At 40.1% G+C, this 25,825-nt stretch overlaps 1 protein-coding gene and 1 long non-coding RNA gene across 3 annotated transcripts; one reads left to right on the forward strand and one right to left on the reverse strand.

The window, feature by feature from the left end:
* Positions 1–308: 308 nt before the first annotated feature.
* Positions 309–2,483, reverse strand: LOC148329411 (uncharacterized). Its single transcript, XR_015845678.1, has 2 exons — positions 2,286–2,483; positions 309–654 (listed from the first exon to the last, which is right to left on the reverse strand). It is a non-coding gene; the product is annotated as an uncharacterized LOC148329411 (long non-coding RNA).
* On the forward strand, positions 540–25,692 carry LOC148329412 (transmembrane protein 65-like). 2 transcript variants are annotated; one of them, XM_088307550.1, is made up of 9 exons: positions 540–683; positions 770–879; positions 1,091–1,443; positions 12,519–12,563; positions 14,174–14,241; positions 15,989–16,043; positions 18,642–18,684; positions 23,548–23,653; positions 24,268–25,692. In XM_088307550.1, exons 3-9 carry the CDS (start codon positions 1,134–1,136, stop codon positions 24,409–24,411), a joined length of 771 nt encoding a protein of 256 aa, XP_088163676.1. In that variant the 5' UTR covers positions 540–683; positions 770–879; positions 1,091–1,133; the 3' UTR covers positions 24,412–25,692. The 2 variants fall into 2 exon arrangements, with proteins under 2 accessions (XP_088163676.1, XP_088163677.1); XM_088307551.1 differs by having other exon boundaries at positions 603–667.
* Positions 25,693–25,825: the final 133 nt, after the last annotated feature.

The following is a 25,825-nucleotide window of genomic DNA, read 5'->3' on the forward strand; positions in this document are numbered from 1 at the left end:
TAATGCTCTTTAACGTCAGTCTTCGAAACCAGTCATCTGATCAACAATCGTGTATTGAACCAAACACGCAGGCTTCATAAACAAATCGACTTATGATGGAAGCTTTAACTCTCATTGGCAGAATATTTTCCTGTGGTGGAAGTGTGTGCGGTTGCATAGCTTTCCACGTAGTCATTTTTTTTCTTGAGGTGTGGAATTCTGCCAGGTTGTGGGATTGCTTGAGCACATCACGTGCGTTAAAGGCAGGAATGTGATCACGCCCATCCATGTTTATGCTTATTACTTGACGTTATAACGTTGATAACCCCTTAAATTCAACATTACGATCTTTATCACACCATTGTACGTGGTGATTTCCTGTAAGTTTATAAAAGTTAGTTGATCATTAAAATTAAAAGTTAAAATAAATACCTCTAAAAGCAGTAAGATTGTAATTTTTATAAGCTTGATATATGATCATCTAGAATTCACAGTTAAACTGTCGATTTCGATTTTCCCCAAGTACTCGACTGTCGGCGAGTTGAAGCCTTCCTGAACGTGCCCACGTCAAGATGTGACGTCATGGTTACGCGCTGAAGAAAGCTGCTCTCTCATTGGTTACTTGTGTGGATGCTTCCAGCCGCTCCAGTCCTCTCCCATCCGCCTCACAGCGTCCTGTCAACCGAAGGTTACAACAACCCGTTGTACGCCTACTGATATAATCATTTACACCAATATTGCAACTTAAAAAATGGAATGCTTAGAAGATTTTTCTCCCTCCCATCTGCAGTTACCGCGCGGCGAGTGAAAAGAAGAGACCTATGCGTCGAGGTAGTCGTTGTTTTTATTTTCCCTTGTATTCCGGAGCTAGTTGGACGGGACAGCCGAGCATCGACTGAGGTGAGACAAGTTGCACTTGGATTTCGACCATTATCGCCTCATTTTCGAGCCTTATTTGTCAGTCCCGGCGTATTACACTGGTGCTTTGTTGTTCCAACCACGCCTGCTTTCAGCCCTCGAATGACCCGACTTGTGTTTTCATGTGACCGCTTCTGAGAGGAGTTGTACATGTAAGTAGCGTAATAACGGGGCTTGTTGCTTGACCCTCCAGTTTTCGGAGTCATACCCACTACCACGGTCGTCCTCTCCACGAGATGCTGCCCCGCCTGCGGGGAGTCCTGCGGCCCGTCCTCTACCTGGGCGCCGGTAGGGGGCCGCTCCAAGCCGGACTCTCGAGCCACCAAGTCGAACCTTCGGTATCTCTCCCGGGTGTGTCGGCCGCACAGCTTCCGGTGTCCGCGCTTGCTCAGCGTCGTCACCTCGGCACACACCCGCTGAAAGAGCCCGTGGAACCCCTCAACTCGCCCCGCGGAGCCAAGGAGTTTATTTATAGCCTCCATCCGTCTGAGCGCACTTGCTTGCTGCGGGAACTGCACAGGTTCGAGTCCATTGCCATAGCGCAAGGTTGGTGATTATGTGTCACGGCATGTCTTTTGGAAAGTAAATCACCCTTTTTCTGGTCAATGCAGGCGTGAATACAACATCGCAGAACTGTAAAGCAGCTGTGTCAAGATGCTGTCCCGGAGGGTCGCTTTCCTACATGCTTTCAATCTCTCCCAGCTGCAACCCACCTGATTGGAATGATCAGCTCATCAGCAAGTGCTGAAGAAGTCTGATATCCTTTTCATTTGAATCAGGTGTGTTGCAACCGGGACAACATGCAGGAGACCGACCCTCGAGGACTGGAGTTTGATACCACTGCTAAATCGTTTAAAATATACCCTTACCTTGATCCAGTTTAAGGTCCAGATAAAGTGCTCTTTGTCCTCTCAAGACAACGTAGTAATTAATAGTAAATGGCCTTCCACTTATGTCACGCTTTTCCATCTATTAAGGCACTCAAAGCGCTTCACACTGATTCACCTCTACCAACTGATGACACAGCATCAGGAGCAACTGGGGGCTCAGTATCTTGCTCAAGGACACTTCAACATGGTCACAGATTGCAAACAACCACTCCCACCCCCGAATTGTTCAAAGACTGTGAAACGAGTTGACAACCGCATGCTATCATAGTAGTGACTAAAATTCTACTGGTGAACATTTGGTGCTTCACTGGTAGTACTACTGATGTGCATATGTCAACTATTGCACAACTTTGACTCACTAATAATGTGGCGTCCAACTTAAATTACGCCACGGCGGGCTAAGACAAGGGGGGTGGAAAACATTGATGACGCGCATCCCAACTGGCTTGACTGTCTATAGAGACGCATCCATCGCGGAAGCAAATGACAGGCCCTTACTTGTCTGTCATTGTCGCTCTCTTTGGCTGCTCTGCTGTCTCTCTCTCTTTCTCCGCAACAAGAGTTGGCCGATGTTCCACGGTTGTTTTATGCTCCAGTTCAGGACACGTTGCGCTCGCAGTCGATGTTTGTTTACGCAGAATTGTACGGTCAGCAAAAGGTTTCTCCCCCTTGCTCACCCCACCACACGATCCAAAACCAAACAACAACTACCCACAGGTGAGTGCAACTACTAATAAGAGAAGACCACTCCCCCCCTGTGACATCACCAATCACCATAAAAGTGGAGTGTGTGCACGCTTGGTGCGTGCACAACACACGAGCATGCATCGCAACAAAAGAAAACCACCCAACACTGTACGGCTCCTACAAATAACATATTGGAACCAAAAGGCAACTAGTGCATGATGTATGCCCACTAGTTGCACCTAGTACTAGTAACTAGTGGAGCATAGTATTTTACAAAAAAGCTTTTATTGTATACTTGCAGGACATAAGTGGCACTGGTGGTGGAATAATTGCCAGTAAAACACATGTTTTACTAGTGCACATTTCTCATTCTTCTGTGCCGAATTGCCTTAGAGACAAGAGATAAAAATTTCAGATTATTATTCCAGGTTAACACACCCATATTCCCAGGTTTGTAACATTACCTTGAATGATAATATTACTAGTTTGCCCAAGTTGAATTATGCATTTGTTACAAATAAAATCTTTTATTCGTCATTAATTATTATTATTACAATAGAATAAGAGCTTTGTGTTTAACCAAAAGTTTATATTTTACATATTATATTTCACGTTGAGGAAGTAAATTTGCGAGGAAATCTACATAAGATCATGATTGCTTCCGTTTACAGCCATTCCTTGATATATTGAACTTCCCTCTTCGCGGGTACATGCATTGCAGATTTCTTTTATCGTTCTTATAATAGAATATTTGTTATATCAGAGGATTTGTGTGATTTTCTTTTTCTATACAGGTCTTAAATTACCTTATTATTATCTTAACTTATACAACTGCACGTCAGCAGTAAAGTAAATATTGTTGCGAGGGGGGCATTTCCGTCAGTGCTTAATTTTTCCTTGATCCTCCTCATATAGCAAGAATTTATTTTTCCATTTCCAATGTTTGACCGTTAGAACGTTTATAGAAGCCAGAGGAATTGGATACCCAATCATGCAGTCTGATATTTATACAATAGATTAAGGTGATTACATTCATTTTAAAAGTCTGGTTTCATTCGATTTATTGCGGTAGTGTTTTGTTTTTGCAAGGTGTACTGACTGACTAATTCATGCAGTCACAAGCTTCATTCCCAGGCAGCATTCTGCAATAATGAACTCCCAAGACACTTCATTAAGTACACCTACACAATCGACTGGTAATCTAATACAAGAGCTGCATATAATTCAACGTTAATATTATTATCGTATTTGCACTCATTATTGTTATTATTATATTTGCAGATCTCATTTGGTAATAAAGGTCTACCAAAATGTCAGCCAATACGAATCGAAAGCACCGGCGAATGTGTCACTTTCCCCCCCGGGTGCTGTTTTTGCCTCAAATGCAATCTTTAACCTTCGACCGTCTTGTATGTAGAGCAAATAATCCATTGACTGGGATCAATTGATCATGTTTAACTGCTGATTTCTGAAACCATCAATCAGAAATCAATTTTGCATCTAAATGGGACATTCGGTCATATATTTCAAATTGTGTGAGAGGTGTGTGTATTTATTTAGTCAGCTAAAGCAATTGAGAACAGGTTATCATTTGCATTGCCAATTTCACTGCAGACATCAGAGTAAAACAAAAGCTCTGATTGAAACTTGATCAAGTATTACTGTGTATTAAATGTCCTCAAATGTAATCACAATTAACATTTGTATCGTTGTTATTACTCATTCATTACAATTGGGAAAAAAAATGTAGCCATGCATTTTCTGGTCCAACAATTAATGCCGCTGCAAATCTTGCTCTGGTCCAAGAGACAAAATTCATTGATCATGAGACCAAATCAATGAGTCAGGCAAGGAGAGCCATGCGGGATAGGCTCTGCTTTGTGAGACCTCACAGGATTGTTTTTCTCACTTTTCGAGCAAAGAGCCTCGAGAAAGTCTTGTGTCATTTTCTTGGCTGGCTTTCTACTTCATCCTAGCATTGTAAGCTCAGCCGCAATCTTAAATCCTCAACCTTAAATGGAAAGTCAAGTGTAAATGTGAACGGGTTCTAATCTCCAGCAAGGCCACACAATCCTAATTTGGTTCAATTCAATCATCACTTGCTTTCTAACATTAAGATGCTTACAGAATTTTGTGAAGCATTCGTAGAATCCTGCTCTCTAATGAATCATGATGGAAACGTCCTTGGCACAGGTAATATTAAACAAGTCTCATTTTGCTGCATAAATATTGACCCCAATTTATAACTCCCACAAGCTCAACATTTTGCGTCAAAGTAAAAATAAACTCTTTAATGTGCAAATTCCTCCCCAGTTTTCCGAGCTGGAGTACCCCCGCCCCCACTCGCCCGATGAAATGTTCAAAACATTTGACTGCTGAATATGTTGCCCTCAATACGCCCCAGAAAATCATTGCAATACAATCTGAATTGTAACAATGAATAAAATGACACTTGGTGTCAAATAAAAAAAGAAAATTGCTCCAGCAGTCTACATACAGTTGTAAAGTATTTTATTAAAGGTCACTGACCCATAAAACTATTTTTAAAGCTGCAATGTCACTGCACAACTATTATTTCTTCAACTACAGCAAAACAGAGTGACAATCCCACCCTAAATGTAAAATAGTTTCCTATTTACATGACTTTTAAAGGTACTCCTCTTGTCTATCATTTTTAAATTAAAATAACACAAGTGACTGCTTATTGAGGTGACTTTTATGCAAAGATCAGCTTTTTTTGTTGCATGACCTGCTTGGCCAGATTCAAGTGCGCTGACATCCTCCCCTTCACCTTCGTCTATTTAAAACTCCAAAGAGATTCCGTTACCTGGTGCCAATGCAGGCTGCGAAAGAGCTGAATCAGTGACTACTGGACCAGTCTAGTAACTTACGTAGTTTGATTTTTTTTTTTTAAATCTATATGTAAAAACATTGGTGTTATATTTGTTTGGATAATTTCATGTGAAAAAGTCAAGACACTCATTAGAATTTAAAATTGTTAATTACAAAATGGCCATCTTAAAAAAAAAAGGTTTTCTCCATCAGCACAAAAACTGTCAACATTGTTTTAAGAAGTTTCCTTTCTGACTGCAGTTTCCTGAAACACTGTTACATTGGGAGAAAATTTTTTTTTTCGTGTAGACACATGGTGTAATTATTGGGCACTTGGAAATTAGAATGCACGATTAAATCCGGAAGATAGGTGTTTAAAGTGTGGTTATAATATTATTTTTATTATTATTATTATTGTATTGTTTATTTTTTATTATTATTTTATTGGTGTTTGTTTGCAGTCAATTGTTGGTCGGACCTTCAAAGTTGAACACAATTTTTTATTTTTTTACGTGAATGGAGTTTCTGCGTGACATACATCACATTAACATCTGCTTAAAAAAAAATAAGTAAATTGGGCATTTTTCACAGGACAGCGACGATAATCTGTTTCCATTAGCTTATCTTGAATCCAAAAGAATCTCCATTTTCTACATTTCGCACGAGATCCTACGTCTAGCGTTTCACTTACTTGCAGACAGGTAGAGAGAAGTCTCACCTTTTCATTTCTCTGTTGTGCCTCGTTATCTACTGTAATTCACACGCAGCTGTGCATCAGACAGTCCACAGTGATCCTCAATCCCACGTCATTACAAACAGAGCATTTGAAAAGGCCACCATTGTAATTGATTTTATGTTGGTATGAAACAATATCCATTCTTGCTGAATGGTTTCATGTTAGTTCATGCAAGACAGTTCCAAACACTCTTAGTTTCTAGTCCCATGTGCAACAACAGTTATGCCGATTTATATGGAATTGAATGAGCATTGCCCAAATTGAAGTAGCTCCTCTGAGTTTAGGATAGAGGCCAAGTTTGGAAACAAACATAATTGTTTTCTATGCATGTCCTCCAACTGGCTGGCTTCAAAATGGAAGTGGCTGTATATGCCTTGCCTTTATTGAAAAATCAGAACAGACGGACCACTCTATAAATTTAATTAGAACGGCACTACAGGTAATATGATTATCCTGAAAGTCAGAGCGCTTTTTGTCTTCTGTAATTTAGACTACTTGTTATGATGGTCTGGGCATCCTATTCTGATTCATTTTGAGTGGCTTCTCTTGGCACCAAAGTGACCCATAAGCGACATGTTTATATTCCTCTCTTTCTAATCATTTAGTCTTGCACTACTCATAATTCATATGTTTGTGTATGTACCAAGGTTATTTTAGTCAACGAAAATTAGCGAAATAACTGAAACTAGAATTCCCCCCCCAAAAAAGGTAATTAACGAAATAAAATAAAAATGAAAATGCTTTTTAAAAAAATAATTTAATACCCAACCCTTCAATATTACTGCACGGCCGTTAGCTGGAAGAAGAAAAGGTTGAACATTCGTCTGGGAGTTTTAGTCCTCTTAATGTGCATCTCTCAGAAGCAACGTCACCAAGCAACAGCCTATAAAAAAGAGAAAGTAGACGATGTCGCTCCTAGAAGAGTTTGCATGTGTTTGGGTTGAATGGCTCGCCTGCTCTCAGCCTAAAATGCAAAGCTAAGTAAAAAATGCTTTCATTTTTTGGAGGGTTGTTTTATTTATGAAAAAAAATGTATACAGTATACAAAAAAATAGTACAACGTGCAACTCGGTTTAATACTTTGATTTCAATCCAGAAATCCACTTTAGAAGTTGGCAACTCTGCAAACAAGGCATCATAGCTCTATTATTATTAGGGTGCATGCATCTACCTTTAGAAGCGGTATGATGCACCGCACTTATCGTAATTCAAATCCAGACTGTTAAACTGTACTCTGTCTTATCAAAATGTTTGAAAGTAATATTTTTATTATTATTTTTTTTTTTACCATACAATACTTATCTGTAGTTGCGCTTTTCCCTGTGCAGACCAAATTTTGATATTTTCTGAAGATGCACGCAGCTTGGCACAGTTGCCAACTTGCTTTGCAGCCAATTGAAGCGGCTCCTCTCATTCACTTTAAAATTGGTGTACGAGAATTGCTCAGTCCTCGACATGGCGGAAGCCGAAACTCATTTGCTGGAGTCCATGCAGGAATTTCAAACGTGCAAAATATGTTTACCTATGATGATTCAGAGTGTTTAAGGCTTGCTGTTGTCTTATTTATGATTCTCATGCTTCTGCCGTTGGTAGTTTGTGTATACCCTTGTTCCTCAAATAGTGTCTGCTGCTTTAATCCATGCTGTGTTGTAATTAATAGACTGCCGCATCATCCACTTATAAATAAATAATAACGCCGAAGTGGAATGTTGTCAATAGCAATTTATCATGGTTCAGATTTACACTGTGATCAAGCGTCATGAAACGCGTATCTGTGATATACATCACGGTGTCGCTCCAAAATCAAGATTGTTTGGCTTTATCTGAGATTGACACGACCGACTCGCCAGTAATTCCATCAAAATATGGAAAGTATCAGCAAAGAAAAAAATGTGACTTTGGCGAAACTCAACCAAGCAGCTGCTATCAGTTCATCCCCGAGGTGCATGTCACACTTTAAAATCAGTTTTGTCTCTCTCTTTCCACCCTTGCGCTGATGTATGACAGGAAGTGTGCCAGCAAGGCCAGACGGATGGTGGCCAATAACAATCGCTCATCAATCCTGACAGCAATGATGATTTGAATAAGCGAGCGTTACCGTCATGATGCCACGTGGGGCTTGCCTGGTGCCTTTAAAAGCCGAGCATTCTTCTTCTTCCATTGGATTACGTTTACGTACATGTCTGTTGTGCTGGGTACAACTGCGATTCTGATAAATCAGTGCGGTCGCTTCCTGCTGTCCATTAGAAAGAAAGAAGAAGGAATGTTTGATGGAGTTAAGAGTATTAATACAATATTTAGGTCTTTTTGCAGCCGATCTCCGTAGCCTTAATTATCATTTGCTTGGGAAGGTGTGAATATTACAAGTCATTAACCATGAGTGCTCCAATGTTGGTCCCAATCCGAAATGACTAGAAGTGGGTATGAATGGTTTGGTTGGCGGGTATTCATAGTATGTTCGCCACCAACTCACCCGTGACCTGAGAGAGGATGAGGCATATTGAAAATGGATGGATGTATGGTATGAGTTGTGTAGTTTGATGTGTTTGTGTTTGCGTGGACTTTTCTACACAAGAAGAAAATAATTGACAGAGACAAATTGTTCCAGTTGCAAAGGCCTCAGTCCCTTTTGGGGTAACAATCTTAAGTTAAATCTAAATTGAAATGGGGGGGTAAATGAATAGTCGTTTTGAACGACGAAGCAGGCCTTCCTTTAATTCCGTCTGGAGTAACTCTGAATAGTATTTTTATATTGCATTGCTTTAAGCCGCTTTCGTGTGCGTGCAAGCCATTGTGCGAGAAAATACTCTTCTGAGCAGATGGTGTGTATCAACACTAAAACGGATGAAGTGCAAGATCAATTGTGTGCACGGCTTCATCATCACCATCTCTGAGGAACTGTAGCGGCTTCCCTTTATGCTCAAAGTGAATTCACTGTAGTATGTCCTTAGAGTTATTTTAGACAGCCCAATTAAAAGCGCCTATTTGCCACATCCTGTCAGGAGAAAGCTACTCGACTTGCCTTTCTTCTACTTGAGGTTTCCCCCTTTATTCTGTGAAATATTTGCTGACATCTTCCTTGTGCTTAGCGGCTAGACACTTGTATCCTTGCATTTGGTGCGGTTCATTTCTGATTTTTCTTGTAGAGGGTCCTACATTTGTACTCACTCTTTCCTAACCTCTGTCTCTGTGGATATTTTTTTGTGTTCTGCCTCATAAATCATACAAAAATACTGCAGCGCTGTTAGCTTGATGAATGTCTCTCCCCTTGTACTGTTCTCTATTGATCTCGTACACGCACACGCTCACACACACACACACACACATGCAGTCTAATGGGACGAAAGGAGCTCATCCTCGCATTTTCTTGTGCGGGCCGGAAATAATTGTCCACACGGAGGAATGGCCACTAGTAGATGTGATGTGTTTTACACACACACACACACGCACACACAAATGCACACATACACGAACACGCATGTGCCCACAAATGGGAACTACAGCATCTGCACATATTAATTTGTGCTGCATCTCACTGTCACTTAATGAGAAGCCATTCCTCATGAAACGAGATTTTCAATCAATCAAATCCTGAGGGGAGGGAGTGGGGGGTACACACAAGCATAGAGTGCTGCTTCAATATCTTGGAAGAACAACTCCTCTGCATTTGTTTTTCTTCGCCGCCCATGCAGAGCTCACTATTGAGCCAGCATTTCAGATTTTTTAAAAATTATTTCCCTATAGGACTTCTGTCATAATGAAATAAAAATTATTGTCATATTACTCTCACTTATGACATACATAAAAAGCCAAAGCCGGTAAAACAAAGAGAAATTGTCTGCCTATTGCAGTAAAAGAGAGTCCTGGTGTTGTCATTTTAATAAATGTTTGCAAATTCGCTTTAAAGTGACAATATATGCTTTGAATTGAGGAGAATTTCTTTATTTATACCAACAATAACCATGAATCACTCCCCCTCTTAAGTCATCTGAAGTAATGGTGGACTACATCAAGATGTTAGCGCAAATGTCAGTACTAACATTACTTTTCGGAGTTGTGGTGCAGTGTTTGTACACACTTGCGCACTAAAACTGTCTGACAATGTTCACGTCAAGACACTTACAAAGCTTGTTGGTGTTGAGTTGTTTTAATATTCATGTGTCCACGTCTTACTCGTTTGACTACCAGAGCACACTGCACTTGAGATCTTAAGTATCATTTTTAATTTTAACCTTTTTTTTTTTCATGTCTTTTATATTTATTTCCAGAAATCATCGTCACTTACTTTCAGAATGTAGTCAGCTCGATTGAGCTTGCAAATGGAAATCAGACATGAGCAGATTTTGTGACATTTGCACTGGTTAGGCTAGCCCATTTATATGCAGTCCAGTGGGTGTGCGTGTGTTTGTGTGTGTGTGCGCGCACTGCTCCACTTCTTGTAATAATGTTAAAGGATGTGAAAGTTCTGCTTCAGGGTGTTGTCGGGGCTGACAGTCCCGTAAACAAATGTGTATCGAAGGTCTTATCTATGAACACGACTCCAATCAGCTAGCTGGTATCTGCTGGATTGCTGCAGGATGAGGATGCACGATTCGGGAAATAGTACACGGCCGTTGCGGAGTTCCTACTCGTGCACAGCTGCTCATCACAGTCCATTAAAGACTTTCCCACAGCTCCTTTCTGCTGAGCCCAATTCTTGCAGTAGGAAAGCACTGTGGCTTTTTCGATGCCACACAATCAATACTTTACACCCGAGGCCTTTCGTGAGCCATGTCGGCCAATAAATTGCGAGGCGAGGTTCTGTAATTTGGAACCGAAAAACCGCCAAGTGCTTCTACTTCTTGTTCAGTGATTGGCAAAGACACCATGTGCCGTTGTGAAATCCCCATCTATTCTTCTGTAACATTAGACGAAACAAGTCATGTGACCGTGCGTCCTAAAAGGAATGGAGAGCAGGATATGAAACTAGACGCTGGAGCCGAAAAACGACGGATGTACAGGAGCATTTGACAACACGAATATGTTTAATCTAATTATGTTCACATGGCTTGATGAGAACCGTCACAGTTTAAAACAACGCTGTAAATTGTGTGTTCCACTATGTTCGCTGAGATGCGTGACAGTAGAAATAGACGTCAGCATGTGGAAATTGGATTCCAATTTCCACAGACCTGCGTGAAACCAATCCAATTTTACAGAACCTGCTAAAGGAAAGCATTTTATTGCCCTCGGCCTTTCACGCAACTGCCGTCTGCTTCTATCTGTTCTGCATAGCGCAGCAATGAAGAAATTCTGTTGCGTTCCTTTTGCAATGTAGCACGTTGCTGTCTTTTGAGTGGTTGACGAGTTGTCACAGTTGCATGTTGCAAGGCCAGAAGAGGTCCCATTTTGAGAGATACTTTGGATTAGGTTGGCGGGCGGATAGAAAGTCTGTTGTGTGATCTTGTTATCGGTTGTCATCATGCAGCACTGTCCTGTTTCATCCTTTTTGTCAATTTCGCATGACCTCAAGCAGAGGTTGAACCCAGACAAGATGATAATCTATTAACAGGCGTCACCTTTTGTTTCTTCTGTCATCGTTCAATTAATTACTAATTTCTCAAAAGGTTATTTTTAGGGTAAATCTCCTCATCCGTAGAGTTTACCAATGGCAACGTGTCTTCGATCCCCGTAACTTCTCCCTCTACTCAGCTCAATCTAAGGTGATGTGAAGCTCAGGAAATTTGCAAATGAGCTCATTCAATATGGCTGAGCTCATGTGTTGTCAGAAAAGAACTTTACTACTAACCTATCAATCAACCAGACTCTCTACTCAGGATGCACCAACAACATATTTTTTTCCTGACTACGGATGAGTACAAGCGCTTTGGTAGATTTGTGTAATCGCCAGTACCAAGTCCCGATACTTGATAATGATCATTCTTGCATAATAATTACAAAATAAATTAAAGGCATAGGATGCGGCCAGAGTGGGAAGATTTTTCAAAAGCCATTTCAAAATATTCCACTCCCATGTCATACTGTAGATGACAAGTATATGTTGTTTTTTTATGTTGCAAATTCTACCTTTAAATATAGCCTGTAACCCATGTTACCTCTGGCGGTTAAATACTAAATAAAGAAAGTAAAACAAAATGCAAGAGAAGCTCATGAGAATACCACGTTACAATAAAACTGTGACAGGACAACTGAAGTGATACTTTAATTCAGCTTGTGTAGCTCTAAGGCACACACACATAAAGGCTAACACCATTTGCAATCAATATGTTGCATAATTTCCGATATGCATCTTTCTGGTTAAAGACAGCGATTACTCCCTGAGTCCTTTTTTATCACACAGCACTTCATATGCGCTTTTCTTTTCCCTTGCTCTCATCAATGTTTTATTTCTTCTCAAATGTTTCCCACAAAGCAAGCCACTGAGGCCAGATGTTTTACTCTTGATCGTAACTTGTTTATTATCATTTTCTCAACAGGTCAGCTTGACATCGCACCACCTACTGCAGCACAGTTAAGATATGGTAAGAAGTACATTTTTCTGCACAAATACAATGAATGTAATCAAATGTTTTGTTTTTTTTATTTTAGTTTTCATTTTCTTTTCAGTTGTTTTCATTAACTATAATAACCTTGAATTGGATTTGAGTCAGATGAAGTGCAAAATAGTATTTCTTATGCGGTGGTAAAATGTAGTCTTTTCTGCTTCTGTCATGATCTGTTTCGTCGATTTTAGGTTTTTAACTTTAGTTTCATGCTTTGCCTTGTATTCCTTTTGTCTTCTGTCTCGTTATGCTTATTGGGTCCACCCGTGTTCATATACCCAAGCCGCTAGGACTTGGGTTAACCAATCAGCTCCCTCCAACACTTGGTCTTGTTCAGGTGTTCCTGTTTGTCTCGTTAATTTGTTTGTATTTACTTCCTTGTTTGACTTCACTTCTCGTTAGTTCATTGTTCATGTCAGTTGCCAACGTCGCCTCCCTTCCTCAGTTTCAGTAGTCTTCGTCATGATCTTGGTTATTTTGCTACTTTCTTAGTTTTATTTTATCGGTGTTCTTTTATACTTTAATATTTTTAATGTTTTTCCCAGTTGCCTTTTTGTTTACATTAAAATGCACTTTTGAGTTACTCCTGCTTGGCTTCACTGCATTTGGGTCTTCCTCCACGCAAAACCTGACAGCCTCCGTGAGGTTTTAAAATAAACTGTAATGGTTCACAACTCATCCTGCAATCTATGCACTCACTCACTCTCAATAATCTCTGTCTAATGCGACGATTGTTGCGCTGCTCTTGGCATTTTGATAATTACTACATTTGCAAAGGCCATCAATGGGAGGCCTACTCTTTGTCTGCATCAAAAGAGAGGTTATGACTATAAATTGTTTCTCAAGTAAATGAAATGCTGTAGTCTCACGTCGTCTTTATGTGCACTAAATACTCATTGCATTATTTATCCTTGCGCAGTTAAATGACATCCATTGCGTGAGTTGTTACCTGTTGCGATAATTGAACAATGTGTTAACTGTTATTATTGTAGTTTGGAGTGATGTACACAAAAATATAAAATTGTGTGTTGAATGTACTGAATTTATTTTGTCACGTGGTTGATCCAGATCCATTTTTTTATTAGAGGTATAGTCTCCTTTAAAAATTTATCCGGAGCTAGATGATTTTATTTCGTGCAACCACATGCCAAATTAAAATTGATTCAATTCCACAGACAACTTTTTTCAGTGTAGAACTGCATTTAATTTGACTAACATGGTTATTTTAAAGTAATGAGCTCAAGATATTTCAAGAGATTTTATGTTATTTATTTGTTATTGTTTAATATGAAACAGTGTATTGCACAATTTAGAACTAATTACAGTACAATATTTAAATGGAGAAGAAAATACTACAGAAATTGTGTTTGCACCTCTTTTCATCTGTGTGGCTGGGTTCCAATTTTAATTTATATACAATATATAAAAGCATTTTGCAAAGTTTCATCAACTTCTTATACACATATCGTGGATATATTGTTTATGTAAACATTCACAAGGTCCAATAACACAAAATTAATTATTTATTTACAACAAAGTGTTGCAATCTTGTTCCTGGTGACATGATTTGTGTGGTTCTTATTTTTCAGTTCTCCTGCACAATGCACTTCCTTTTGTTGGATTTGGATTTCTGGACAACTGCATCATGATTGTTGCCGTAAGTTTTACACACAGTAAATGCTAGATAGATGCTGATGAAACAGATGAAATTGAGTAGCTCAATTTCACTCGGTCCAAAGGAGCAATTCCGATTCCTGCATTCATTTGGTATGATTTGTATATTTTCATCTCGATTTCAAGTGGCACATGATTGAACCCACTCCCAACGAGGGCGGGTTCTCGCCCCATATTGTGCAAACCGGAATTCGTACGTGGTCATACTCATTTTGCTAGCTATGGGTTTAATAATAGCGCAATGCGACCGAGAAAATTTGCATCGTGACATCTCAAGAATATGCTGTAACAGTCACTTTTCAAAGTAAAATATTTTTCAGCGTTGAATAATAAACAAACTGCAAGTTTTTTTTTTTCTTTCATCTGTGTGGCCCACCGCGGACTGGGACCGGTACCGTTACCGGGCCGTGGTCCACTGGTTAGGCACCCCTGGTCTACAGAACCCTGAAAAAGTATTCATGCTCCTTGAACGTTTTCACATTTTACAACCTTCTAATCACACACTTGAATCTACTTTGTTGAACATGTATGTGATTGACCCACACGAAGCCGCACATACTTGTGAAATTGTTTGAAAATCATAGACAGTTTCAATCATGCTAATACGAAAAGTCTACTGTGCGTTCGTGTTCAACCCCCTGAAATCTGGTACGCCTAAATAAAATCCATGAGGATCATTTGGCTTCAGAAGTCACTTAATTAGTTCATTGAATCCACCAGTGTGTAATTTACTCTCATTACAAATACACCTGCTCCGGGATGACATCAGTGGTTTGTTAGCCAGCATCATGATGGAATAGGGAAGGAACTCCCTTACCAGATGTGTCAGGGATCAGCAAATTTGAAACAAGGGTTAGTTTACGCTTTAAACATCTCAACCAGCACCGTTCAATCTACCATCCAAAAATGAAGAAAATGCGACACAAATAAATGTTAAGTAATTAGACAGAAAGACAACAGTCCAGATGGGGCAGTGACACTTGCTACTCAGTCATCATTACACGCCGTCTGTCTGATCCTGAAACCTAACATTCTGCATCGCGTCTCACATGCTCCTCGAATCATCACTCATTATGCTTACTGAAGGCCAACCAAACAAAAGGCGGCAAATGAAATCTAATTTCATGTAACAATGCCACCACTCACACAGGTTGTAATAAACCGCTAGCAGTTATTGCATCGCCTTAAGCTATGATTACATGATTCATTACTTGATATTAAATAAGTTTCTGCAATGTCACTACAACCTTTGTTGAGACTTTTGCCAACATTTTGTATTGAATATGTAAAACTTGGAAAAATATGTGCAGGCCTTCAGTCTACTCCTTAATGGTGGCGATTTGCTGCTAAAACTTCAGTCAGTGTCACAAATTTTTTTATCTACTGGTGCCGTGCGATATTCAAGCCGCACCAGGCTATGAGCCGCAGTTTTCTATGTTGGAAAAAAAAAATGTTGTTTACTGCATGTACAGAACAATTTTTGTACTGTGAATACACATGAAGGTACATAAACAGATGCCTTTTAACACAGCAACAACTTTGCTATTTAAAACAGAAAAAAAACATTTGAGATTTATTTAGCGTATTTCTGCACCCCCTACCGGTGAAAGAAAAATCCCAGAAAAGCTGCACCCTTGTATTAGCCGCATGGTTCAAAATCTAAGAAAAAAAGGAGCGTCTAATAATATTGTATATTATTATAGTGACTCCGTGTGTTTGTCATCCTCCAGGGAACCCAGATTGAGTTGTCCATCGGCGTGATCCTTGGCATTTCTACTATGGCAGGTATGAGCGTCACTGCATCTAAATGTATAATTCAGTAAAGAAAAGGCGAAACGTGTCATTGTAACTCCTCCGTGACAAATTACAATTAGCTTCAGTTTACCGCATTTCAAACTTCCAGGAATAGGTTTTGTGATCATGACAATCCTATTCATTCTACGAAACCTGTTCAATCGTGGGCGGCGTTCTGCATCCGGTAATCTGTTTCAGATGATTTTTATTCATTTTATATCCTGTGATACCTTACATAAGATGACATGAACATGTTCCTTTTCATCCCAGTCATCATCAGCAGCAGTCGCTTTACTTCTCACTGACTGCCTTCAAATATTTCAGGATTATTGCGCAATGTCACTGAGGAATTATTGGATCCATTATTCTTGTGGAATTTGCTTGAAGCAATCATCCTGTTTACTCTCCAAGTGTTCAACTTTTAAATGCAATATTAATGAAACATGTGTGAGCGTCTACGGTAGCGCTAGCTGTAGAAAAATAAATTAATAATATTAAGGGATAAGAAAGAGGATCAGATGCTAGGTGACCGTCAACCATTTAAAGAATCGCTTGTTTTGTGTTCAGTTTAGGTTCAATTGAATTGCTACGACTATCATTAGACTATTTTTTTCTGCCACAGAGAAAATAAGAGGGGGGGGGGGCGCTAACAAACTGATGGTCCCTAGTGCATTTTCCTGTGAAACCTGCCGCCTGTGGATAAGGTAAATAAGCCCTGTCAGGTCAAAAAAGATTAGTGGTCCGACCTGCAAACTCAAGAGACTCTTTTAGATGTCATTTTGATACCTGCTGCAGACTTGCTACCTTTTATCTTTGATTGTAGAGATTTGACCGCAAGTTTGCCGCAGTTTATTTCATGCATGAAGTCCACACAGACACCCGTTGCTAAAAGGCATGAGCAGCTACTTTTCTTTTCTCATCCTGACATTTTCAACTATTGAGATGCCTTTACAGCCACTCCGGTGACATTCAAGTTCCAAACAGATTCCTGTGTCACGGCCTTTCCTGCAGTGATGTAGCACTTGTGTCAAGACTGCAGTCTCGTCCACCCATCACTCTGTTTCTGGGATGCAAATGAGTGTAAATGACATCATGCCACATCGCAGATGGATGGTGCACCGTTGGAAACTAATCTACGCGATAGAAAATATTGCTCTGATTGGCTCGAGTGAGAAAATACGAGCTTTTTGATTGCTGTTGAACAGCCACATGCACGCCGCTTCAGAGGACATTATGGGTCAGAGGACAAAATGACCAACGGCACGCTCTGCTACAAGTTCCTTTCATGGCTCATTTATTCACTAGTTTTATATTTGGTGGGCAGTATTCTTGATCGCAGTTCAAGGCATTGAGCTTTATTTGCATACCCGCCGCAAATCTGGCGCAGCGAGCTGTCTAAATCCGCACGGAGGCGGGTTAGACAAAGTCTTGGTATAGTTTTGGGAACCTGTCCAAGTTCTCGCATTTAAAAATGGGTGTTTTGCGCCGTTGTGGGTGAGAACACAGCTGACCTGATTGACCGCCAATCAAAGTGGTTCCTCTCATTTCCTTTAAACGTGGCTCGCAAGAGGCGCACTGGTAGTGTGGTGAAAGTACAAACTTTTACAAATTGCTCGTGTCAAGTCGAACGTCAAGGTCAGCAAATTATGTTTCTAAGTAAATACAAGTAGACTTCCACGGCCGGATGATATAAAGTTGACTAGGGTCGCGTACAACTCTGAAGTGAGCACCTAGAGACACTGTTGGAAAAATGGAGATTCTTATCATTATTGAGCTGTAATTAATCATGAACTAAAAATACCGGATATCAAATTTGAATGTTTTGTTGGCTAATAGGAAATGCTGTAAAGAGTCTCATAACCCTCCCTAGCCCCCCCCCCCTCCCCCAATCCTCTTTCATGCACAAGCTTCTCCAGCACCACGACACATTTGCTATTTTTGTCAGAGTGCAACTGCACCAACATGTGGAGGCGGACTGAGAAGTAAATGTTTTCATGTGGTAGCTATGAGCTGTCGGCAGGGAGAAGCGTGGCATCCCGTGTAATACATCTGCTCATTTAACACGCCTTCACAGAGTCGCTTTCAGGATGTGCTGGCACAGAGTCACTTCACCTAGCCAAAAAATCCTCGGTGGCTCCTTTGGCCACATGTTCAGGTGTATCGTCCAAAAAAAAAAATAAGGGTGGGGAGGGGTGAATAATCCTGGATGTTGTTCAACAAACATGTTGCCATCTTGAACGGCTACTTTTCTTTAAAGTGGATGAGCAGAAGATGCAAAACGCAGAATATGCTCACTGGAAATGTTCTGACTTTTCATTTTTAGTTCTGAAGATTTACTACGTGTATTATTGCAATTGTTTACATCGGTATCAAACTGCAGTGCATGAGCCAAAATACAATTGGAATATTTTGACCCTTGCCTATCAATGAATGAGTACCTTTTATTAGCTTCATATATTTTAGACAGTATTAATCAAAACTGGTTTTATCTTTGTAGAATTCTCTCGGTCAAAAAGTCACTATATGCATATTGGCCATGCTTGATACAAAAAAAAAATGGAATTTCACTCTCGTCTGTTCCTTCCTCAGCTGCTGCTCTCGGCAACTTGGTGTCTGATCTGGCAGGACTCGGGTAAGAGAAAGTTCACACGCACACGCACCCCTATCAACGCACACACTCGCCTCCAGACTCACTCGAGATGCACACATCAGTGACTTGAATTGAGATTTGTGACTCATGAGATCTGATTTGAGGCCAAATGCATGTTAATATTACAATGAGAGCAGTGCACTTTATGAAAGATAAATGAGTGATGAAATTATTCTTTCACTCAGCGTGGAAATATGTTTAATTATACAGATCGTACACAATTGAGATGATATTGGTCGCAGAGGCAATCCAGCATCATGAAGGATTTTAATGTGGACTCTTTTACTTTAGTGAATACTAATTGTTTTGTTGTAATATTGCCATCAGGAATGGTGATTATGTCATTGAATCCCCACCTTTTATAGCCAATCTGAGCCAGCTCACCATGCTTTGCTGAGAAATAAAGTAAATGTATAGAATTATTCGACGGCTTAAGAAAAGGTTATGGACTCGCAAAGTGGAGTGAAGGGAGAGACCAGCGAGCTGTTCACTCAATAGTTGAAGTTCAATTTCATAATAAATTAGTTTAAGCCACAAAATAATTGAGGAGTCACTTCAGAGGCGAATGAGCTGTTTCTGTTTCCGGAGCAAAGGCTAAAACAGCTTCGATCGATAAAAGCCGGGGGCGGTTCATTTGTATTGCACCCTTCATGTACAAAACAATTCAAAGCAATTTTCATTAAACATTACGGAATGAGAAACGAAATATTGTTAAAACATTGCAAAAATTCGACTCCGATTCCCATTGATACATTTTTGTTGTCATGAACATATTTTCCATATAGAGCACCAAATAACTTAAAAATAAACATAGCCACTAGGGGTCAGTGTTGTAAAGGGCCCACACACTAAGTAAAGACCAATGATGATTAAGGCTAACATTAAATAACAATAATAATGCCTTTAAAATAATATTTTGTAATGAAGAAGAAGAACAGCAATAATGTTTTGCACTTAGTGCTCTCTCTTAACATGGTGATTGAGAAGAGAGGTTTTAAATTTGATTTAAGGACATTTAATCGATCATCACTTTACTCGACAACTATTCTGCTCATCTTTTAATTATTTAGCTTAAAATTGTCCAAATCCTCTAATGTAAGCCTCTCAAAAGAAAATGTTCTGATTTGTGTAGTCCTTCACGAATGCGGACTGATTTTCTTTGTGTTTCATCAATTAACACATTTGCAAACATCTGCTTTTACTTTTTTTTTTTTTTTTACATTTATACAGAAATTGAATAAGAATCATGAGTTGTATCAAAAAAATATTTGATAGTGACAGCCCTATATGAGAACCGATATTGCACGTCGGAAAAAACAATTACAAGTTAAAGGACGCCATAATCATGTGCAATCATCAGATGCAGCACACATACATAAACGAGAAAATGTTATGACGCCGTGATGGATGACTCGCATTGTTGTGGCCTTTTTAGACACGCACACACACACACACACACCCCCACACACACACACACACCACTTCACCTGCATGTGCTATTCTATCCCCATTTGGAAGCGAACACCCCTGGGGTGGATTGTCAAGGTGAGACCAGATCAGATCAGATATGAGAGAAGCTGAGAGCCGCCGCTGTGCAGCACACGTCATGTTCACTTTAGTGTGCAAAATGGTGGAAAACATAAATGTCATTTTACCACCAACACAGATGTACTTTGAAGTTCTTAGCGTCAAATGAGCAGTGAGCTATCTAAATGGGAAGCATTGTTGAGTTATCATCATATCATACGCGAATATTGGCCTCATTGATTATTCAAGAATCCCTGGCGTCAAATCATCTCTTTTCCAGGCAAGGCCAAATGACAAATATCCAAACCGTGTCCTTGTGCTCATATATTTGCATGAATTACAGTCCGGCCTTTCCCGCTTTGCACTTGCCGACCCAATTCCTGGCAGACTGGCTCGAATATACTTGAATTAATTCCAATTATTCCGACCAAACGAGCCCCATGAAAAGCTCAATAAATTAGATTTCTGTGCTGCGTTAGTGCCAGTGTTTGTTTTCATTGTGATTCTCACCTTTGAAAGCTGCTGCCTCACGCAAGCGCTGTGGGCTTCTCTTTGGATTCCTGCAACAGTCCAAATACGCATACGATATGTCAGACAGGTGAACTGAAGACTAGTCTCGAAGTTGAACATTCTTAACAGCCACTCAAATGTTACAAAAAAAAAATAAAATAGCTGACCACAACACTTTGAGGGAAGGCATTAATGTGTGTTACAAATACGCATTTTTGCTCTAATTTAATTTTTCTTTGTTGCAAAGGTTTCATGTCATCAGGTGAGAAGATCCAAACTTTTCACTCCAATTCTGAAGTGCCGCTTTCTCTTAAGGCAACGTGTGAGCTCGACTGCCCATCTAAATGTGCTTGCCGCTTGTTTGAACGCGATACCTTCTCTATATGTGGGCTGTTTGTGTGCGGAAGTGCTGACGGATCAAATCTTCTCCACCAGCTCCGTCTCAGCTTTTTTCTTTGGCCAATTCATCTGCTGCTTTCCAGCACAGCAGAGAAGGACCCTCTGTAACATATAATTGGACTAGAAAAGTTCAAATGGAAGCCCAAAAAGAATGCTTTTTTTTTTTTGCCTTCGGGGGATAAAAGTGGCGAGAAATATATCGGGGCTCATCACGTTACGATAAGCAAGCTGACTGGAACAAAAGTTTTAGTTTAGCCTCCAGTTTATTGTCTACCAGTCAAACTCTTTTCGGAATAATCCTCCAAGCAGCCAGGTTCCTTTTCTTTGAACATGACGTAACCATTATTTGCCTTTATATTGTTTTTCTAAACCAAATGATATTTGTCCCCAATTATTATGTAGTTTACAAGGCGCCGCGACAGTCGTAGTTTCTGCTAGGTACGCCGCCAGTGTGGCTTCCGCTCCCACTCGGTGGCGTGATTGGTTGATTGGCGACCAGTCCGGGTAGCGAAAGCAGTAAACGTCGGTTTGGAACGGCTCCGGCTTCCCCGCGGCACTCAACCGTGATAAGCGGTGTTGAAAATGCATTGATGGATAGTTTCTGTTTACAGTCGTCTTGGAAAATATTCGCCCGAGCTTCTCAAAATATGTTCATTTATCATCTCCAACCCCACTGACTCGACATTTGGGTGACACTGATGGGCTGAGCGGCCGTTAAATATGTCATTTAGTTTGAACTGAAAATGGTGCAAATGCATTTGTCACACGGGAGCTGCACGTTAGTGAAATGCGGACGGCGGTTTGAGTCGCAATATTTTTCGAACTGCACTGCATAAAAATGGAAATGTTGTCAAAAGTGTCCAAGTGGCTCCACATTTGCCGTTAGTGATGAACGATTTGGTCGCAATTCACAACTGACTCATTAACGGTCGCTTGTCGGACAACAGTACTCGTTTGGTGTCACTTCATGTTGTTGACTGACAATCCAGGCCTGCGATCAAGTTCAAGTTTGAAAACTTGGACCAACGTGTAAATCGTTCTTCTACATATTTGTGATTCGCCACTCGTAAATTCACCTATTCACTGCTTTTTTTGTTTTGTTTTTGTCAAAGCTATCCTCTTTTATTCACTAAATCATTCATCTTTTTGTTGTGGTGTTCAGGCGAAAGCCCTTTCCCATATAGATATTTCTAGTCTTGAATTATTGCTATGGCGCCATCTTTTGGCATTTATAGGCAAATATAAATAAACCTTGAGGAGGGGGTTTCAACATTATTTTTCACAATGGCGGCAGGTCTCCATAATGGAGTCAAATGGACTTGCGGTTAAAGGTAAGGTGAAGTCAATTTAGCTTTTTTGTCATACGTTGTATGAGACCCCACTAGTCTGAACACGGCATTCTGATTAATATTGTGGGGTTGTGCGATTTGAATTAAGAAGGAAAAGAAACCCTGTTTTTAGCCATCTCCAGGGGCGGACATTTTGCCACTTACTGTCATCTCTGTGGCTAAGGGCTCAAGTAACGACTGTCGCGGACAGAAAAAACGGGGGTAATTCTTGCTTAATTCATATTCATGTTTAGACTAGTGTGGCCACATAGAACATTTTGTAAAAAAAAAAAAAAAAACATTTGACTTGACTTCCTCGAATGTAGACAAGTCCCCAAAGTACAGTGTGCCAAGGACGGGTCTGTGAGGCTCCCCTGACACCCAACCATCCATGTTAAGTTGCTGACGTGACGTTGTGTGTGTGGCTGATCAAGACTAAAACACTTGTGAAGTCAGCGAAGTGTTTTTTTTTTTAATACAGGTCTTTATTTTTCTCATGCTGATTACAAATGACCATTGTAAATAAACAGATCACGTAAGTGTTTTTTGGCACACAGAATTGTGTAAATCCCCGTGCAATGAAGCATAATCCTTTTTTAAAACCCCACCAGTCTACTTTCAAAATTGATTTTAGAAAAATTGAATAATAATAATAATGATCTGGTTTTCTGATTTTTGCTGGTCATAATGTGTGTTGCCAGAGATGGAATGGGTGAAGGTGTGATTGACGGTGGGTGAGGGAAAAAAAGGTTTATGCCGAGATTTTGTGTGGCGTCCATCCCTTGGGAGAGAGACATGCGCACAGGTGAAGAAATGAGTGATTTATGGCACGTCAAAGATTTTTGGCCTCCTTGACTTCTTCCCCCCTAAAAATAAAACTGTCAACATGTTGATGACTCCACTTGTTGGTTTGACTGCAAAATCACATAATGCCCATCATTTCGAGACGTTTCCTGCTCGCCAGCCAATTGCAGACCACATGTAGACAATGAATCACACCTGTGGACAGTTTCAACGTAACATGCATGTCATTTCCTTTTTTTTTTAAACTTCTTTTGTGTCTTTCTTATGAACTGTCCAGGTTGGCAGGTTATGTGGAGGCTTTGGCATCTCGACTGGGGATGCAAATTCCTGACCTGAGTCCAAAGCAGGCCGACATGTGGCAGACCAGAGTCAGCTCCCACTCGGTTGGTAATCAAGAGAGACGAACTCCTGACAAATGGCGCCCAAATGTTATGACAAAGAAAAAACGCACTTTTAAAAACCTGCTTTGGATTGGTAACACAGTTGAGAGTTGTGTGCAGCACAAAATTCACCACATTTGCGCATCATCTATTGCTTGACTTATTTTGTTTTACGAACGCATATTGTCATATAATCACACAGTGATTAAAATTAAGTCGCACCTTCAAATTGCCGAGAGATCACTGCAGCATAACTAAATTAATTAGGAGAATGATTGCCTTGTGGTGCTTTATCAGGTTATCAAAACAGCTGCAGGCATTGATGCCTTTAATTTGTCCCCCGTTGCCTTAAACAACAATCAGACGTCAGCTTCATGTTTGTCAGAAAAAAGATTTTCAATTGTGCGCAACCTGTGAGGTGGGAGGGGTGTAATTATCTCCAACCCATTTGATTTGTCAAAACACTTAAACCGCAAAAGTTCACGCCAGTCTCTCGTCGTGTTTCTTGTCAGAAAGCTGTGGCAGGAAATCAATGTTGTGCCATGCATTGTTCCTGCTACCAGGCAGACAAAAATGTCACGTCTGCGTATTCAGATGAAGATGATGTTTGCGTGCAGGGTAAAGCCATCGGCGTGGGCATCGGCTGCATCCTGGGCATGTTCCCCCTGCTCTTCTTCGACGACGACGACAAGAAAGACGCCAACAAGGACGCCAACAAGGACAAGACGCAAACAGCCGCAGCAGCTCACGAGGGAAAATGAGCTGAAGTGGACTCGCACTTTGGACCCATGGACCCCCTCACCCTCCCCCCTCAAAAAAGACGCCAAATAGTCCAAGGCTTAAGATCTTAAATCAGAGCTTCATGAAAGTGACGTACAGGGATGTCGGCTCCAGACATCATCATCTTCATCTTCATCAGCTTGCTCATGGGAGCTCAAGGACTTGGTTGTGGCTAACATTGGACTTTAATTTAACATCATCTTTTATGATGTAGCAGCTTCTAAGTATCATTTTTTTTTTAAAAAACTATCGTATAAGAAAATATAACTCTTTTGTTCCATTTAATCCTAAAATGTATATTTCCAACTTTTATTAGGCCAAGACACAAATTATTTGGACCGGCTGCCATCTAGTGGAAAAAACATTTAATTGTGCTGCCTATCATGATACTGGCATAAATAGATTAACATTTTGTGTGGTAAATAATCTGTTGGGGCCCAATTAACTGGAAAAGTATTTAGGAAGGAGTACACTCTGATGTGTCTCTACTGCACTCTGCTGGTTAACGTGATGTGGGTTTTCACCCTCATTGTGTTTTAGCTGCTTTGCATTTTATTTGCTGCATATGGCTCCTTAACTCTTCATTCAAACTCTTTATATATATTTATTAAAAGCTGTTCATTTGTTTTATGGCATCCCAAACGAAAGGAAGATTTTGGACTGTTTTTCTTGTGATTGCCCTCCACACGGCCCGTGCATTTAATCACTTCTCTGCTCCAATCCTGTTTTGAATGAAGGCAAAAAGTGGCACATTCAAGCTGTTTTCGCTTTTTTGTCACATATGACATCTTGATGCGATATAATCGAATGGAATTTAAAATGAACAAAGCACACAAACAGTTGGAAATGACTATCAGTTTATTCACATGATTATATGATGAACTGTTTAGTTCATTTTTGTTGTATTTAACTTTATTTATCATGTAGTACTTGATCTATATGTTATTTGTAGAGAAGCAACTATAATATGACGGCAAGAAGTACCGTGGAAGAAAAAAAAGGAAATATGAAGAAGACTCCCACAACCTGATGGTATTAAATGACTGCTCTTTGTTTATTTTTAGTATTCTTGTTGTTTGGTTTGTTGCCATGATGACTGTTATTTTGAGGGAGATTTTGGAAATGCATGTATTCTTAATTAGTTTGTTTCTAAAACTTGAGAAGTGGTTCCAAACCGCATGCTAATTCCAGCATGGGTGTAAAGGATTTGTAGGTGGTATTTTTCATTTGATCTGCTTTTATTAAACACTCTCTCAAACATTCACTTGGACCGTACACTCTTTTTTTCGAGTTGTGTATAACTTTTGATACAATTTTTGTTGTCATACGAAACACTTATTAATTAATCGGTTATGCAAATCAAGCTGACAGGGGGCCGGTCTCAGAGGAGCCTGG

This window comes from Idiotropiscis lumnitzeri, chromosome 10 (assembly GCF_059441095.1).
Source record: "Idiotropiscis lumnitzeri isolate Australia: NSW breed Sydney's pygmy pipehorse chromosome 10, RoL_Ilum_1.0, whole genome shotgun sequence".
Classification (NCBI taxonomy): Eukaryota; Metazoa; Chordata; class Actinopteri; order Syngnathiformes; family Syngnathidae; genus Idiotropiscis; species Idiotropiscis lumnitzeri.

What these genes read in the sequence shown, in the direction of transcription:
- LOC148329412 (XM_088307550.1), top strand. Translation starts at nt 1,134, where the DNA reads ATGCTGCCCCGCCTGCGGGGAGTCCTGCGGCCCGTCCTCTACCTGGGC. An exon ending in ACTGCATCATGATTGTTGCC is followed by an intron (nt 14,242 to 15,988) that starts GTAAGTTTTACA and finishes GTCATCCTCCAG; the next exon opens with GGAACCCAGATTGAGTTGTC. An exon ending in TCTGATCTGGCAGGACTCGG is followed by an intron (nt 18,685 to 23,547) that starts GTAAGAGAAAGT and finishes TGAACTGTCCAG; the next exon opens with GTTGGCAGGTTATGTGGAGG.